We start from the raw sequence: 19,521 nt of genomic DNA, 5'->3' as shown, positions 1-19,521 counted from the left end.
AAAAAAGATTATTCCCTGTTTCTTAAATTTTAATTTTTATATATTTTAAAATAATAATAATAATATGATAATTGACTGACAAATAAAATCATAATTTCTTCATCCAATTTTGTATCCATTAGGAGCTTTCCTCGCGAAATCCCGCTGAACTTAGCACCAGCCACAAATAATTTCTTCATCGAGTTTATTTCGAACCTTTTTCTTTCGGAAAAAAACACGCACCAACATGTTATATTAAGTGCACTTTGCCAGAAATCAAGAAAATAATTGATGCCCTCTCTATCCAAGGTGGAGTTCCCTTAAAAGAATGACCAACGCAGTCAAGGGGTGTCGGCGGTGCGGTAATTTGCGTGCGTCCTTATTACGAGGGTCCATTAAATAGCAAAGAGCAATTATCGTCCCAAGTATTTGTGACTGCCTTCCCAAAATGATGGTGTTTACCAGGTCACAAGCTTTTCTCAAATCTCCCATGTCTCCCATCTCCCATCTCCCATCTCCCATCTCCCATCTCCCATCCATTCAGCTGTAAATCCAAAGAAAACAGATTAAGAGAGTAAAGAAAATTAAAAGGAAAAGAAAAGGCGGCATTTAGAACTTTGTCTCTGGTGGGAGAGAGAGAGAGAGAGAGAGGAAAGAAAAGAGCAATATTTCTATTTCTACCAGCGTATGTCTCACCCGCCGTCCGTGCAGTTAAGCAGATCGACGGTGTCAATAAAGTGGGTAAAGAAGTGGGTAACGAAGCGTTGTCGGAAATGCAAAAAAGGCCGCAACGGTAGACTCGGTCGGCGACGGACATTTGCGGAAACGAGTTTTCTACGTTTCCCGCCGACATGAATCAATACTGGGACAGGGAATCGCTGTGCCACCTGGCAAATCTTCGGCCTCAGACGGCTTACGACCCCTCCGCGGGCCCCACCCAGGTGGGCGTTATCGGCCGTTCTTTTTTATAGAAACAAATTGATTATATATATATATATATATTCTGTGTTAATTAAAATAAAAGTTCCGTCCGTCGACCTTTCGCCGCGCCTCCCAAAATCTTCTCTTTTAACCCCCACCAACCCCCCCACCCCGGGTGATTTGAATCGTTCTGCGGAAGCGACTCATCCAAGATCGAAGGCTTCGACGAATTAGACGGCGAAGGGAATCTTTTTATTTCGGGTTCTTGTGTGGACGCATTGGTCGGGGGATTTCTTGGTGGAGTTGGGTCGGAGAGATTCTAAGGGGGTCGGTGTCTTCTTTGATGGGCCAAGAACAACTCTGGTTTGGTGGGATTTAATAGCCGCCTGGACAGGTACGGTTTTTATTGCCCGCCTTTGATGGTTTGTGTTGCCGCCTTCGATCTCCGTTAGACGACAAGCCGCACTAAATATGGGCAGGTTTGCAGAGTTGGCGAGAGGTCTGTGCCGCCGGGTTGGAGTGGGGATCATGCGGTGAAACGGGGGAAATTTTGGCCAGTTATTCTTTTTTTCTTGGCCCTTTGCAATTGGATTAGGGTTTCGGGAGGACTGGGAGAAAGGGGTGGCTTAAGGTGGGGTTTGGTATTTTTGATGCTTTTTGGTGCTTCTTGGGTTTCTGAATTCAGAGTCTTGCATTGTAATTGATGCGTTTTAGGGGTTGTGTTTTTGGATGGGTTTCGCAAGAGTGAATTCTTTATCAGTTTTCCTTTTTATGTTTCCGTCAAACTTGTCTGTAGTTATTATTCATGCTTTGTATTTGAATTCTTTCAGTTGTTTACTTGTTTTTCCACGATTCCGACTTTTGTTGATTTTCCTTTTCTTTTTTTCTTTTTCTTGAAATTGGTATTGGACATTCATGCAATTACCACCTTTTCTAGGTGTTTGGAGAAACAGCTTTTGTCAGGATTTAATGGTTCAATTGCTTAAGCGTTGCTTATGAGGCATGGATTAGTGTATTGTTAGTTCTTTCGCCTATGCTTATAATTCATGGAGATGCCGAGTTTAAACATAATGTTTCTGACCTTGGGGCATGCTTGATTGAGTTACGTGTCATTCTTCCTTCTTTTCCCTACTTTTTAAATTGGCAAGGTGGGGATATCAAGTGTTAAATCTGTGTAAAGGTCCCATCTAATTTATTTTCTGATTGATCACAAATGCTTTTTTGTAATTTGGATGGTGTATCTATCTTTTTTTTGACAAGATTTTGACTTGTCCCAGTCTGATTCAGTACGTGTTCTGTTGTAGTTTACATCAATACAATTGGGTCAAAAATGAGTGGCTTACTTTGTCAGTTTTGTTTCCTGGAAATTTTTGTAAATTTACTGTCCCTCAGCTGGTTGGCAATTGTTTAAACTCTTGTTTTCTGTGTTTGGTAGGCACTTTGAACAGGCAGATGGTAGATGTAATTTTCTTCAACAGAAAGCAGCATGAATGGTAAGAAATGAGTAAAGAGACAAGGAATTTTCTCATCTTCTAAGGAACACAATGAAGTGTTTGTGTTCGGATGATCAATTGCGAGTAGATGAAATGGTTCAATCGTCTGGGTCCCTGGCCACCAAGGACTGCTTGCCCGGCCATTATTCATGTCGAAATGGTGAGGTTGAGCGGAGGGTTGACACCGTAAACATTGAAGAAGCTGAATCATCTCTCCGTGAAGGTCTTTGCTTAAATGATGAGGTTGGTTCCTGAACATCTTTTTTTGTATCCTATGCATGAAGGAACTGCTGAGGCTTGACAAGTTTTCTCCAAGTTCAATGTTAAACCAGGTTTACTTGGCTTTTGATTTAGGTCAAATATGTTGTCTTCTCTAAGTATTGAAGATTTTTTCTTTTGGTTGCCAACTGAGGATAGTGCTAAGTCAGAACATGTATTTATTTGGATTGAAACCTATTCAACCATATGGTAGGGATGTAACTAAGTCAAGATTTAATGAGTTTAACCATGCTTTAGCTTGCCTTGTAATTAATTTCTGGGCTGAAGATTGATCAAGCTTGATATGTCACATAATCAGTGAAGCCTAATTTTGAATCAAGCCAAGCTTGAGTCTATGCTGAGCAGCTTGACAAGATACATTGTGCTTCATTCATGCATTATGTGGCCCTATACATCAATCCTTCATTTATTTTTCACAAGGTAATAATGAAGTTATGATCTTAATTCTACTCTAATAAATCAATGTTGATGGTGGAAGCCTTTACAAGATCCTTCTAATGTATAGGATATATGTAACACTGTCACTTATTCTGAATTTTGTGTGGTGTCTTAATACAATATACAAATGTTTATAAAAATTCTTGAATATGTGTCACACTGTGTAGACATGCAAAATAAGATTAGTTGTAATGTCTAGTGGAGCTTTATATTTTGCAGGAAGCAAGAGCCTTGCTTGGAAGGATAGAATATCAGAGAGGAAATGTAGAAGCTGCACTTCATGTTTTTGATGGAATAGATCTTTCTTCAGTAGCTCCTAAGATCAAAGCTGCTATTGCTGAAAGAATGGAACGCCCCAAGTGTCACTCAAAATGGGATGCACGACCAATGTCCATACATGCAATAAGCTTACTTGTTGAAGCAGTATATCTGAAAGCAAGAGCTCTACAAGATCTTGGAAGGTTTAAAGGTGGAGATCATATGTTGATCAATTTTTTCCAGTACCTTTACCTATTCAATTTTCTTGAATTTATATTTTTATAAATTATCATAGTACAAAATTTATTTTTGTTTTCTCAGTCCTCTCTTTTTTAGTTGGGAACCACCAAAAGAACATGTCAGTTGTAGGTGATATTCATATTATAGTTAAGGACATCAATATCCATATATACAATCTAATTTTGTTTTTAAGCTTGAGATTTCTTTCAGGTTGTGATTTGGTCCATGAGATTTCTTGTCTCCCGTCAGATTTTTCATCCTAACTTGGAGTCATTTGACCTTTGCCCCTTCATGTTCGTATCCATTGCAATCAACATGTATTGGTTGTGCAACTCCTAAGTTTCCCTCCTTTTCTTTGAGAAATGCTGTACTCAGGTATTCACTAGAAAGGTGGCCTCAGTGTGTTAGCAAGTGTTGTCTGTTGCAACATGGGCATGGGTTTAATTGAGGAAATTAATGTAGTTGTACGGTGGGTAAGTTTTAGTGCTTCTGACTTTCTCCAGAGAATAATGGAACAGTGGTTTGGTCAGTGGAAACCTAATGCACTGGGCTATTCTTATATAATTATTAGTTTGGAAACATGATGCACTGGGCTAATTCTTATATATCTATTAGCTTCACTTCGCAAATTTAAATGTCTTAATACCCATTTTTGTCTATTCTTTAGTTATTATCTCTCTTCCTTATGATGTCTATATCCATTTCACAATGTTGAAATCGATGTTTTGTTCTTCATGTTGCATTATTGTACATGGTGCATGATAATAGATGTGTGTACTAGGATTCAGTTTTACTCACTCTCCATATAGGAAACCACGAGACTGGTGATAAGTGGCACATGTTGTCTCTGTTGTCTGATAGTAGTTTTACATGTGGGCAGACATCTTTGTTGTATAACATAAAACTGTCTCTGATATCGTTCTCATAGCAGTGTTAATCGATGATGTGGGGACATTTGAGGAAACTGGAGATGAAGCTGTACAAAGGCCTAAAAACATCTACTAGAAGATGAACTAAAATTCATGTTTTTTGATGGTATCACTATAGTTTTTTGCGGTGATTTAAAAAGCGCTAGGCGCCAAGGTTCTAATTAACAAAAAGTTTAGTATCCTCAAATGTCCGCAAATTTAAAAAGCTATAGTGATACCATAAAAAAACATGAATTTTTATTAGTGATACCATCAAAAAACTAACAATATCACATTAACAAAAAGTCTCAAAATTCAAAATAATAACAACAATTTCGAATAAATAAAAATTAGTAGTATTAAAATCAAAATAATATATTATTAATCTAATAAATAAAAAATATTATTACTAGTATACAGTTAACAGTATACTATCGAGTCGATGTGAGAAGAGTGAGTAAGACAACAGCGATGAGCAGCGAGCAGCAGCAGCGGCGATAGTGGCAAGCAGCGACAGCAGCGGCGAGCAGCTACAACAGTGGCAAGTAGCGACAGTGGCAACGACGAGCATCGATAGTGGCAGCGGAGAGAGGCAGCGACAGTGGAGAGGAAATGTCGGTTGCAGAATCGGGAGCAGGGTTAGGGTTGGAAAAGTCACGAGAGGGACGTTGGGAGCTGATATCGGTGCTTTAGTTGGTTCGATTGAACCAACTAAAGCACCGGGGTCGCCTGGTTTGACCTGAGCGCTCGCCCGAGCCTAACCGTCGGGCGCTTTGGGCGAACGCCCAAGCGGCACCTCTTTGAAGCGAACCACCTGGACATGAAGCGAGGCACTCGGGCCTCATCTCGCCTCGCCCGAGCGCCTATTGAAATCGTTGGTTTTTTTGTTATAAAACATTATTTCTGAGACTATTATGAAATCTAAATTGTGCTGTTTGGATTTTGACTGTACTTTTCCCCCTGAGACCGTTATGGCCTTGGGATTTATAACATTATATTTATCACCTGCAGCCCTTTTCCTCACGTCATATGCTCTGTACTTGTAAGAATGTATTTTTATATTTGTTTTGAAGAATAACACCTTCTAGAATTATTCTTACTTGTTTAAATACAAGATAATTAGGTACACAAATGCCTTGTGTAGTTCAGAATTCAGATTTTGTTGGTCTGATTTGCTCCTGGGGCTATTTGCTCATTTCTTAATTCTATTTGCTCAGTTCTTAATTTCACATTCATGTTCTGTGATTTTTTTTAATATTAGTTACATTCCATCTATCATATACTATTTGTTCTTGTACAAGTATAATTTAGCTCCAATCTTCATTGATAGGTAAGAAACTTTTAGCTTGGTTCTTTAACGTGTTTTTGAACTTTTGGTTCTTCCCGTTTGATAAAAGTGTCAGTATTCTTTCCATATGGACAAAGACGCGCGCAATTGTTTTTTTATGTTTTCACCTATAGACTGTTGAGTACTGACTATTATAGCTTATATGTTTATGAAGAAAATGAATTATTTTCCAAATCCTGCTGAATTGCTGCTAAAAAGGTGATCACCATATTAAGGACCACAGAGAGTTCTTACTTATAAATCATTGTATGCCTCACTTATGTCAAAGACATGGTTATTCTGAAATCAATAGCCAAATGTTAAAATGCCTGTTGCATGACTGTAACAGTATTCATTTGGTCATGCAGAAGCTGCTCAATCATGCAGCATTTTTCTGAACTCTATAGAGTCTGCGTTACATGATGGCTTGCCAGGGAACTTTATTACTGATAATAAATTACAGGAGATAGTGTGCAAGGCAGTTGAGTTGCTTCCGGAGCTATGGAAACTGGCTGGATTTCCTCATGAAGCCATCTCAACTTACCGAAGGGCCCTACTTGGACACTGGAATCTTGATGATGTTACCATGGCAAAGATACAAAAAGAATTTGCTATCTTTCTTCTTTATGGAGGCTGTGATGCTAGCCCTCCAAACCTTCACTCTCAAATGGATGGTGCATTTATACCTAGGAACAACATGGAAGAGGCAGTTCTTCTGTTAATAATTCTTTTGCGGAAAGTTTCTCTTAGGAGAATTGAGTGGGATTCATCTATCATCGATCATCTGTCTTTTGCACTATCTATATGTGGGCAGCTTAGTTCTCTGGCCGGTCAGGTAGAAGGGTTATTACCTGGTGTCCTAGGTATGAAAGAACAATACTATACCTTAGCCTTATGTTACTTAGGAGAAAATGATGACCTTACGGCTCTGAATTTGCTGAGAAAGCTACTGAATGCTACGGATCCAGATTGTGTAAAAGCATTGATACTTGCTGCTAAAGTTTGTGGTGAGAATACTTCTTGTGCAGAGGAAGGTGTTTCCTTTGCACGCAGGGCACTCACCAACTTGCATGGTTGCTGTGATCAAATTGAAAGTGTAACTAATTGTTTACTTGGTATCTCACTTTCAGCTCAGGCTAGATCTTCTTCCTCTGATTCAGAAAGAGTTTCAAGGCACTCTGAGGCACTTGAGGTGCTTGAAAAAACTGAAAGAACGATCCATGGAAAAGACTGTAAAACCATATTCAATCTCAGCTTAGAACATGCTGAACAAAGAAAGTTGGATGCAGCACTTCGTTATGCCAAACAGCTTCTGAAACTAGAAGCTGGCTCAAATGTAGATGCGTGGATCCTTTTGGCACGAATATTAACTGCCCAGAAGCGGTTTGTTGATGCTGAGACCATTATCAATGCTGGTTTGGAGCAAACAGGAAAGTGGGACCAGGGAGAACTACTGCAAACTAAAGCTAAAATTCAGATTGCAAAGGGACAACTGAAGAATGCTATTGAGACATATACTCATCTTCTTGCCATAATTCAGTTGAGGACTAAGAGTTTTAATTATGGACTAATGTCATTGAAGGTAGTGTCTACTTTCTTCGACCTACTCCATGCAAATTTGTCCTTATTGTTCTTGTTGCTGAAGCCTTTCTTCAGCCTAAACTTTATTTTATTCCTGTCTATTAATTTAGTGTCTATTTTCTGTCATGCAGATTTCCCTTTTAGCAATAAGATATTCACTTATTTGCACATAGCTATTATATTATCACAGTAGGTTTATGACATTATAATTTGCACGTACAAATGTATTATGTGCCTTTATGTTATCAGCTTCGTTTTAATTATATGGAAATTCATGTGCACTTACTTTTCACATAACTTTTTAACAGGGTGGAAAAAGTGAGAGAAGTTTGGAAATCCAGACGTGGCGTGATCTGGCTAATGTCTACATAAGCATGTCACTGTGGAGGGAGGCTGAAATTTGCCTATCTAATTTGAAGGCTATTTGTCCTTATTCTGCTTTAAGATGGCACGCTACTGGTAGTCAAGATTTTGGACATTAGTTTATAGTTTCTACTATGTTTTCATTTTTCTATTATGATATTGATATGCTTGCTTTTATTTTTAGTGTGTGTTTTCCTTGTACTTTTAGTATGCTGATTTTGATCACACATATAAACCAAGAGTTTCCAAAATGTTATGATCTGCTTAGTATTTAGTGGGGAATATGTAACTTAGTATTTGCTGGTTGCTGGATGTTGCATTTGTTGTTTTCTTTAGTTTGTCTTAAGAAATGAGTTACAGAACAGAAACTGGTTAGATTAGAACGTGTTGTGCAGATTAGCTTATTAGAGACTATCGTATGTTATATGGGTTGGGTGGGAATTGCTGTGAACGTATCCATAGAGACAAGTTGTGGAAGATTTTGAGTGATTTATCACCTAAATATATCCTCCCATATATACATTGTTCCCTGGTTAATCTAAACAGAAGTAACCAGCAACATAAGTTTACAACAAGAAAATAGTGTTCATGTTTATTTGGTAAGACTGTCACGCAAGATAGGTTTATATATACATATACATACATATATATGTAAACATTCTCATCATTTGATTGATTAGTTGCCTCAGCTCCTTATTCAATTTGATTATGTTTCGCTTCTTCCTCGGAGTAAGACAATTAGACAATTCCTAATCATGGTCCTTGCGGATCGGATCATTTACATGGGATAAAAAAGAAACTTCATGTATTTGTCATCTTTCTCATTGAATGATATCTCAATTCTAGTTATGGTTTCATTAGATATCTTACAACTAGAACTCATCTTTTTCGATCAAATTCCTCCACCACTGCAAAACTCCGGTTAGATTCAGGCAGGAAAGTAGATTCATATAGGTATTTATTCATTCTGATATAAGTACACTTGTTTGCACAAAAAACATGATTTTTTCATCGTGCTGGGAACTGACTTTGCATGGGAAAAATAGTCCATTGGAACCCAATTGTTATGTCATAGTAGATCCAAACACTTGTCTCGAATTGACTTCAATATCATAATTTCTCTAGTGAATAACTAATAGTTGCTCACTTGCTCTAGTGAATTGCTAAATAAAATAGCTATCTTTCACAGTTTCACGAAAAACTTATATATATATATATATATATATATATATATATGTATATGTATATATATATATATATGTATATGTATATGTATATGTATATATTGAATCACAAAAATACTGTATTACTTATTCAAAATGTAATGTACAAATCTGGGATCTATACCATCCCAAAAAATGGGGGAGCAAAAGATCTAAACCTAGCAGCTTTATCAACTAGTTGATTACCTTTCCTATGGATATGCTCTATCGTGCATATGTTTAGTGATTTACAAGGGCTAGAAATGTCAATAACTATACTCAAAGAGACCAAGGAACAATAGAGATTCCTCGGACAAAATTACATATGATAATAGCATCAATTGTCACCAAAATGCTGGACAATTTGAGTTCCTAAACCTCACAAAGCCCCATACGCAAGGCTTTGCACTCAGCCATAGTATTTGCAGAAGAGACTTGGCAAGGCCTGCCATCACACCCAAGCACTGAGTTGTCCTTAAATTTGATAGTAAAACCAACACCAGCCTGTACATTCTGTGAGAAAAAAGAACCATCAATTTCTAGTATACAATCAAAATTAGACTGTTCAGACAAGTCTTCCCCAGCAGCATTTTGCATTCTCCTCTCAGACTTGTTTCATCTAGTGAAATAATCACAAGCATATCATAAGATCTTGTGCAACAAAGAGGTTGGCTTAGTTTGACGGTTGCTATATTTGGCCTCGTTGTGGAAGAAACCAAAGTTCGGTTTCAATAACAGGGAGAATCCAATCCTTGGAAATTTTATCATCAAGGCTATGTGTTTCCCAAATCCATCCCCACCAATCCAGAGGCCATAAAACAAAAGCAGAAACCTAAATGCTGTTGAATTAACAGCCATAACTCGAATGTGACCATACATTCCAATGAAATGTGATTGGGGGAATCTGAAGAGAGATGACAAAGATGAGAAGGTTCCATCTGGGAATGAGAAGCACAAGATAACCAGTTAGAGTAGGCAACCTATTCATGTAAGCTTCGATAGGAAGAGCTTCATTTTTGGGGCTACTCTCAAATACCAAATAGCCTTCCAGCCAGACCAACACTCCTCTCTATATCATGGCTGATTTGTCAAAGCCCTATAAGCTGCCTTGACAATCAGCACCCCTTCGGGGTTTTCCGACCATCACCATTTGTCGTCATTGGCTAAAGCAAAATGATGAATTCTAAGGATACATTCCACCACTGAAGAGCCAATGATCATTACACTCCTATTCACACTCCATTGACCTCCTGAAAAAAGATCAACCACTTTAGAAATCAACAACATTTCATTCACATTTACAAAAAGTAAATGTGACCACCAACAGTCATGCTAGTTGTTCCTGCCTCCAATAATAACCTGAAATCCCTCTCTAACATCCTTAAGAAGATTATGGATGATCCTATCAGAACACCTCTATATATATATATATATATATATATATATATATATATATATATTAAGAAACAATCTGTAATGTTTGTTTCCTATAGTTATTCTGAGTCTATGAGTTGTAGATGTTGATTTTCATAAGTTTTATCTTTACCTTGTTGGTCATCTGAATGATTATTTAAGAGGTTTCTTAGTTTATCTCACTCTTGTTCTTGTATATATAGGAAATATTTTATTTTAATATATGATGATTTTGTCATTGTTTACTTGAATTACCTTAAAGTTGTCCTTTTTGACTTCACATATGCAAAGACTTAAGTTATGCATCACTAGGTTTTCTTTTCTGGAAAAATTTCTTATACGAATCAATATAATATCATATATATCCCTTAAAAAAAAGCAAACATCCTGTATATTTGTGCAAAACTTAGAAATCTCTCTCCCTTATATGCCGTTGATGGTAGACTTTGTTAGATCCTGTTAGGACCTATTTGCCTCAACATGGGTTGAGGTTGATTGGAATTTATGGCTAGATAACCTGTTAAATGGTTACTAGTGAGACCTAATAGGTCTATTGCTAGGGTGTAGATAAGGAGGTACCTTTAGATTTGTTAGATACATAGGATACTAGCATTTTTGTGTCTAGGATACTCTGGCACATTGCATGGGAACACCAGAAGATTTCCCTTTTTCAGTTGGATCATGCAATGATATAAATTCTATGCTGATTTTTGTAATTTTACAGTAGAGGATTTTCTTTGTGGGAATTATGGAACATGTTAACTACCAAGAATATTGAAGACCTTTTTTTCATTTTTTAATCAACCCAAACTTTTTGGAAATTAGCATTTTATAATGTAGATATGAATCCTTGACATCTCTTGCTAGGCTCCTTTTGGTCTTTTCTTGTGCAATTTCTCACCCCTTTGGTAGCTCACCTTGCTCTTCAGTCCTCCCTATCCTGTTCCATATTTTGTTTTTTGGGCCATCCTTCATGGATGAAGATGGTGATGATGATTCCATGTTTATTTTTGGGGGGTTTGCAATTAATTTGCATTGTCTGGACTTGTAATACATGTAATATGAGACTTGTCAAACATATTCACATATTCTCTCTATTGAAGCTCATCCCTTTGATGTGTCTGAAAATTTTATCAACTGCTGGTTGATATATCAGAAGTTTATTGATCTGTTATGTCAACCATTGTTGGAGAGATTTATCTAAAGTAGCTATCTTAGCATCATGAGGAAACATTGAAGACTTTGCTTAATCACTGATTTTTGTTCTTTGCTTGAATTGGTTAGTTGCCTGTTTGAATTTTATTAAGAATTTTAGAGCCACTGTCTACGTATGTGGAATTGATATTAATTTTCACTCTCTATCTAGACATGTTCAAACTATCCACTCTGTTTTATTTTTCTCCACTCTTTGTTACCTTCTCAACATTAGTGTTAAATGTCAAAAACAATTGCTAATGTTTCAGGACAGCTATATGAAGCAAAAGGTCTCCTTCAAGAAGCTCTAGGGGCATATGCTAAAGCATTGGATATAGAGCCAGCCCATGTCCCAAGCTTGGTCTCAAGAGCAATTGTTCTTAGACATCTTGGTGATTGGTCATTGGATGTCATTAGGAGCTTATTGACTGATGCACTTCGGCTGGACCGGACTAACCATATTGCTTGGTTTAATCTAGGTTTAATTTATAAAGCTGAAGGTTCCAGATCAGCACTTGAGGCTGCGGAGTGTTTTCAGACTGCTGCTTTTCTTAAAGAGACTGCACCGGTTGAACCCTTCAGATGAGGTTTTTTGGAGTAATCAACTCTGTGAGCTATTTTATAAACCTTCATGGTTATGTTTGTTTTCTGCAGTATATAGGATATGCCGTCTGTATTGTAGTTTACTGAAAATTGCAGCTTATAAGATCATTCAGAGTATTACTTGAATCAAGAACCCAGCCTTCATAGTTCATAGATGGTAAATAAACAGAACGAGATTTCCTTATTGCAATTAATCTTAAATAGCAGCATGATTAGTCTGAAGGTGACAATTTTTCTTTCTTGAAACTGTGGAGAATTTTCCTGGAAATTTGAAATGCAAAAAAAAAAAAAAAAAATCAGCCAAGAAGAAGCAGAACATCAGGGGCTCATTTATTTGTATTTGGTGCATCCAATAATGAATATCTGATGAACATATGAAAATCACTGGCAGAGCTAATACTTGTCAACCATGTGACGTTCCGTTCCCAACTCATTCCTTTATCAACTGTAGCACATAAATGAAAAAGAGACACCAGTATGCCATTGCAGCAGCACATGTAATCATCTAAAGGAAGTTGTCCCCTTTCATAGCATTACTGTTATAGGACATCTTTCTGAGGAAGTTGGAGTTTTTTGCTGAAATTCTAAATGATATACGAAAAATTTGGGTTGAGACTCTACATTCTTTTCTTACGCACACAAGTAAATATTTTTCTTCTCGCTTCATGAAATGGTCAACCTTTTACTGTTCCACGTTTGATTCATTGATGTCCACATGCATCTTATGGTATGAATCTGTTATGTGGAGTTGTCAAGTTGCATCAATTTTCCCTAGTTCTAGTCTTTGGTTTTAGAAATATTGTCCTATCATGCATTTTTTCATGTAAAAATGTGGAATAAAAGTAATGTACTCAGCTGTAACCGTTTGATCATCAATATATTATTACTCAGATTGAGGACCAACACCCGTGTGTGCTTGACACATGAACTGTCAATTACAATCAGGTTGTCATTTTAGTGGACCGGTTAAGATTATTAAAATGCCTGAAAAAATAAACATTCAAGAACTGTTTTTTTTTTGCATGCTTTTTTACTGGCTTACCTAAGAAGCAAAAACTTGGCACTTGGATGAGAGCTACCCAGAACCATGAACTTTCAGAAATTTGACTGAATTTTCCAAGTATTTATGAAGCTTACCTCTAATTTTGAAGTTAAAAGGCTCTTGCAGCAGCTAGGGCTCAAATGATGTTATTATTTACTATATTGTAACTGATGTGAAGTTTAGTGCATGAATCTTTGTTATATTAAAATCTGGTATGGCGCTTACATTAAGTCCAAACCATTGATTATTTCCTACTACACCCACAAAATACTTCCTTCTCAAACAATTTTTTTTTCTGCCAAATGAACTTTTCGTGTAACTATCTTAAGTCCATACCACTGATTATTTCCAAAATTGTTCAGTTTGCACACACTTCCTCTTGGAAATCCTTTTACAGTTTTTTGTTTTCTGGAAAAAGTTAGCTTGAATTTGAAAATTAGTTACCATTAGTCATGATGGTGATGGTATTGCTATCTCTTGTTTGCTGGCTATATGCTAACCTCTCTCCAACTTGAATTTTCACTAATGTAAGTGGTCTATTGAAAGGAGTTTCTGCTGTTGACATATGCCAAATCATTTCAAGCATACTGCTCTTCTATAATACTTTTGGATTGCTCTAGTTTGTTGATTCAATATTTGTGTCTCCTAATAAAGCTTATAGCGATAAGGATCATGAGAATTTGGGTCATATAAAAACATATTCCCACAAACTTGTTTGTGATTGCAAATTTCTTCTCTTGCCTATTCTTCTAAGTGGGTTTACATGTTCGTTTGCTCCTGAATTTATAGGCTTCGCATGAAGTTAGATAAAAACAAGGATTGCAATTTTGCTTGATATGGTACAGTAAAGGCGGTACATGTTGGTCTAGCCAGCAACTGGCACATGGACCACTCTGTATCGGGCAAAACACAGGAGGTGGGGGTGTACCACCTGGTACATCCCAGAAACTGGATGAAACGATCGAATGGTACACCCCAGAAACTGGATGAAACGATCGAAACATGATCGTTATTGACATTTTTCGATCGGTAATAGTTGTATCTTGACCAATACACATCAAGGGTCAGGATTTGTCATGGTCCAATGGTCAATTTGACTGTTGGACCTCAATTTTGGCTTGGTTCAAAGGTTTAAAAGCTTCCTCACTCCCCTCTTTCACTCCCTCTCACTCACACAAGTTTCCCCCTCTCTTTCACACTCACTCTTTCGTACTCTCTTAATTGAGCTTCCTAATCATTGATTAGAGGCTTAGAGCTTCAATTGGAGGGATTAAAGTTTTCAAACTTGTCATTTGGTGGAAGATCCATCCTATATGTTTCGATACGTAATCTAACATTGCTTGTATCTTTGTAGATGATTCAACATCGAAGAAACGGAAAACATGCTACAAAGTTGCTTCTCAACATCAAGAAAAGATAAATTTGCTATCTAAACCTTATTTCCACTCTATTTTTATTGAAATCTAATTTTAGTTGCATTAAATTTTATTTAAAAGGCTTAAAAAAGGGTTTTCTCTATTCCAAGTATTCAAACATTTTTTATGGTTGTTTCGGTTTGTCAGTACATACCGGCATATGATACGTTGGTAATGACCGGTACATACCAATCCAGCTATTAACCGGCACCACCGGTCGGACCAAGATGTCAAACCTTGGATAAAACAGTAATATATTGGTTGGTCTATGGACATTGTTAATAACAGAAGCTTGGTGCTTATGAGCTGAATGTTCCCTTTGTTTTGGCGCATGAATTCTGTCAAATATGTTGTGGAAATATGCATTATTACTTGGGAGCATGCAAGCTTAAAATTTATTCCTTATGAAATACATGAAGGCAAGAGGAGATCATCTATAATTCCTTGGCAATGCTGCTTTCAGTACTATGTACACATTGTCTAGGTTTGAGAAGAGAAGTTGACCAAGAACACAAACCACTTGTCCAAACATGCATTTGTAGGGTGTGGTTTAATGGGGCAACTGGCAAGTGGCATCATCCGTCAACTTAAGCTTCGCAAAGGCTCTGGGGGGTGGCATGGAGATATGGTGCTCACTGTAATCTTATACTTCTGGTGGTTTTTTATCATCTTTAAGAGTTGCTAATTGCCATGAACTCTGTATGCAATTACAATATTCTGGAGTGTGGAGTCTGAGACAAATTCTATACACTTCCAAGGTAAGAGATCTTTTTAGCATACTCAATATTTAGTATTAGTTCTTATCTGAATCTTGTACTTTACAAGTGTGAAACTTTAAGCTAAATTTTGTTCCATTAAACATGGATTTTATCTCGTTGATGTATGTTTTGATTTAACATAGATGCTAAGATGTATCAATATCTCAGTTTTCTTTTATGAAAGATGGCATAGTTCAGTTGCAATTCTCTACTGCATGGTTACAAGAAAATATATTAGTTGCTAGTACTGTATTTGTAATATCCTTTATTTTTAAATTCTTTATGATATCCATGATTTTTTTATTATTTTAATGTGAAAATTCATTTAATATTTTTTTGTATTAAATAATTTTATATTGAAAGTTTCAATCCTAGAATTTGAATGTGATTTGTGAACGTTTTATGTTATGTTAGTGGAGAAAAAAAATCCTATTTAAAATAGGTTCACACTTCAATGATATTATTCTCTGAATGTTATTTTGGGGATGTGACAATATTCAAGTTTCAAATGTTGATCATATTAGTATATTCCTAAACCGGTAGTTGTTTGTTCCACCAAGAATTGATTGGATTAGTATATTCTAACCAGCGATTTAAAAAGGCACTTGGGCGCTCGGGCGCTCGGGCGAGGAAAGGTGAGGCTCGAGCGCCTTGCTAATCTCCCAGGCGGCGCGCTTCAAACAGGCGCCGCCTGGGCGCTCGCCCGAGCCCAGGCGCTGGGCGCTTCGGGCGAGCGCCTGGGTTAACCAAGGCGATCGAACCAGGATTTTAGGCCTGGTTTGGTCCTGGTTCGGTCTCCGATGGTTAGTTGGTTCAATCAAACCAACTAAAACCGATATAAGTGACAACCCAACCCTAACCCTCGCCGCTGCCACTCCCGATCTCACTGCTCGCCGCTGTCGCTGCTCGCAAACTCTACCGCTGTCGTCGCTCGCTGTTGTCGCTGCTCGCAAACGCTGCCGCTGTCGTCGCTCGCGCCTCCCGCTGCTCGTCGCTCCTGCTCCCGCTGCCGCTGTCGCTGTCGCTTCCTCTTTTCTCAGTCAGCAGGCTCAGTACCCCTTTACACTTCCTTTTAACAGTATACGTATACTGTATACTGTTAATATTATTAAGTTTATTTAAAATAATTAATTTTTAATATTGTTAATAGATTAATAATATATTATTTTGATTTTAATACTGTTAATTTTCATTTATTTGAAATTATTGCTAGGTTTCTTAATACTGTTAATTTTATATCTTAGATTTTCTTAATTTAATAGCATATTTTTATTTAAAATTTTAAATAATTATATTTATTAATTATATTATATATTTTTATATTTTAGCGCCTCGCTTCGCTTGGGCGAGCGCCTAGCGCCTCGGGCGTTTTTGGACCTTGGCGCCTTTTGGCGCCTAGCGCTTTTTAAATCACTGATTCTAACAGATATTTATCTGTTCGACCAAGAATTGGTACTGAACCATATAGCTCAGTACTGATTGAAAGGAATTGAATACCAGATGGACCTGTATGTACTAGCTAGTATTTATTATACTGGGTTGACCAAGTCCTGGTATCAAAGCGTATAGCTGGACATTGCTATATATATGATTTATTTATATTTTTTATTGTCTTATTTGAAAATACGAAGCAGCATAGGTTGGTATATCACCTCTTACCAGTCGGATAGATCTCAAAACTGGCACAATCATTGCTGCTGGTGGTACAGTATAATTATACTAGTTTCATACTGCTTTGACAAGGTATTGAAACTGATACTGGACCAGGATTTTGAACCTTGCTATCATTTAAATATTGAGGCTTGTGCTAGAATTAGTTCTGTTTTAATTGAGGCACAGGAAAAAAAAGAAAGGAAATGAATTGAGGTGTGCCATCAATGCTCCTTATAGATGACTTACCCTGAGCCATGGTTTTTATTTTTAGATGGATTTGGTAATTTTGAACACTGCCAAAATGTTCTGAGATGGTAATAGGTATGAGTCCTTGCTGTGTCATCAGACAACTTCATTTGTCTCAGCCAGCTGTCAAGACACCTACTGTAGAGGTTTAACCGTGATATCCAACAACCCCATGCTGTAGAGTTCAGGTTGTGCACTCTGGTTTGGCATGTTACGGGCATGAGCTTGTCCGTGGAAAAGTAAAACCAAGTTTTCAAGCAGGAAACCTGCTGTTGGCATTCTCGTAAGGAAATGCTGCCACACTGGAAATGCTCTAGGCAGGACATCTTTGCTGGATGTAGCTTTCTTCAAAAAGAGGATGGGATAAGTCTGGAAGTCTCTAACGTTTGCTTAAAATTTCAACTATGGTCTTGCATAGAAGTAGAAAACAAACAAGTATCATCATGGAGGGACCAATAAAACAAGATTTTAATATACCTTTCACATCAAATTTATTTGATGAACACAATTTAAACAGTAAAAATACTTGTAGATGTTCTTCAATCCAACAAGAAAACAAGTTATTTGAAGAACATAATTAATTCCAACATCCATAGGTGCCTTTAGAGACATTCGAAGAGGTGTCTATTAAGACCTAAGAGATTACATCTTGCCCCATGTTCTATTAACAAAGTTTATTCAGGAGATTACTCCTTGTTCCATTGAGAAGATCTATTTATGGGCACTTCATAGTTATTTTGATCGACAGTCCTAATGATGCCTTCAGTTACTTTAATAAGAACATTGCCATTTGGGTGTTCTAATTCAACCCTTTAATATTTTTAAGCGGTATGTCACCTTTTGTAGAACTTATTGTGGTGGCTATGTGTGATTCCCGCACACGAGGTATGTGAGATACCACATCAACCCAAACTTTCAACGGTGATTCAGCCCATCTAATTTATTTGTTTTCCATTTCATGTGATGTTTTTGAACTGCTTTGTAATTTCTACAACAGATTACTTAATGCAGTTTTCTTTATTGCCTTGATCAGGAGTTTTACATGTTATTAATCGTACATGTTGTCAACTAACCTTCTAAACATGTCTTTCATTCTATGTTAGTAATTTTTAGATCATCTTCTCTTTAGTGTTTATCCTATGCTCCCTTTAATGTATGCAATCTCCCTTTAGTGTATGCTATCTTTCTTCGAGTAATTTTCAGGTCCTGATATTGTCACTATTGAAGTCTTAAATTTAGGAGGCATGTTGTATCACATTCAACAAATATCTTGTGCTTGATGTCCGTCTTCATTTTCTAATTTAGGGTTTGAGTTTGAAATACATCACCAGAAGTTTTGCTTCAAGATTTTCCTTGTTTTGTTGATTTGTCCGATAGCCAGCTATGCTTTATTTTATATTCCTAATCAACAGGCATCATGCATCAGGATCACTAATTCTCTGTTTGATTTTGGAACTTGCAAGGACTGTTGCCTTCTCCTCGAGTGCATATCAATCCAGAATCTTGACATAAGCAACCACATAGGCTTTAGAAGAATCTGATCGGAATAACATATGCACCATTGAGATCTTGAAGCCTTATTATGTGGTTGATGAATGTCCTTGGAGGAATGCCAAGAGATGATGTCAGTTTCGATTTGACATGCATTCCTGTACAGTTGAATGTAGTGTGCCTAAGGTAATTGCGGAAGGATATGGTTGGTATCGATGACATTAGCCTGTCAAAAAGGAAAACCGAGGAAGATATCATGAATGAAATGCATTTACCCAAAGGGGGTGGGTGATACATTAGCATCTACATTCTCCAAGAGTGAAAAGCATGGTGGGGAAAACGTTGACGACAAAGGATGGAAAAAGGTCGGTCGGTATGTATCTCCTTGATCTGATTCAATGAAGTTATGCTTTAAATGTTGGGTTGTAACATATCTTTGGGACATGATGTTCCGATTGGATCACAACCTGCGAATGCGCTAGATTGGTTTCCATGCTGGTCTTCTGATTGAATAAAACTGCAGATGAAAACAATGTTATCCTGAATGTTTGTTGCAAAATGCAATATGGCTTATGAATGAAAGCCTATATCAAGTAAGATTCAGCTTTTTCCATTTGATTCTATGGTCTGGCTCTTGTCTTTTTTGTTCTCATTTTTTTATGCCTCCCTTTCTTTTCTTTCCCTGCTGCAATGTTCATACCAATTATGAGAAATTTG

General features: G+C 37.1%; 1 protein-coding gene across 7 annotated transcripts; it reads left to right on the top strand.

The window, feature by feature from the left end:
* Nucleotides 1-1,009: 1,009 nt before the first annotated feature.
* LOC103970241 (protein NPGR2) lies at nt 1,010-19,417 on the top strand. 7 transcript variants are annotated; one of them, XM_065174541.1, is made up of 8 exons: nt 1,010-1,294; nt 2,336-2,636; nt 3,330-3,579; nt 6,212-7,425; nt 7,733-7,883; nt 11,866-11,988; nt 12,076-15,414; nt 18,777-19,417. In XM_065174541.1, the coding sequence occupies exons 2-7, from the start codon at nt 2,445-2,447 to the stop codon at nt 12,180-12,182; spliced, it is 2,037 nt and encodes a 678-aa protein (XP_065030613.1). In that variant the 5' UTR covers nt 1,010-1,294; nt 2,336-2,444; the 3' UTR covers nt 12,183-15,414; nt 18,777-19,417. The 7 variants fall into 7 exon arrangements, with proteins under 7 accessions (XP_065030613.1, XP_065030612.1, XP_065030611.1 ...); XM_065174540.1 differs by having other exon boundaries at nt 11,866-12,205; nt 15,199-15,414; XM_065174539.1 differs by having other exon boundaries at nt 11,866-12,205; nt 14,804-15,414.
* Nucleotides 19,418-19,521: the final 104 nt, after the last annotated feature.

Source organism: Musa acuminata, chromosome BXJ3-11 (genome assembly GCF_036884655.1).
Source record: "Musa acuminata AAA Group cultivar baxijiao chromosome BXJ3-11, Cavendish_Baxijiao_AAA, whole genome shotgun sequence".
In the NCBI taxonomy this organism is placed as follows: Eukaryota; Viridiplantae; Streptophyta; class Magnoliopsida; order Zingiberales; family Musaceae; genus Musa; species Musa acuminata.
Note: the sequence above shows the minus strand (reverse complement) of the source record. Positions and strands in the feature narration are given on the sequence as shown.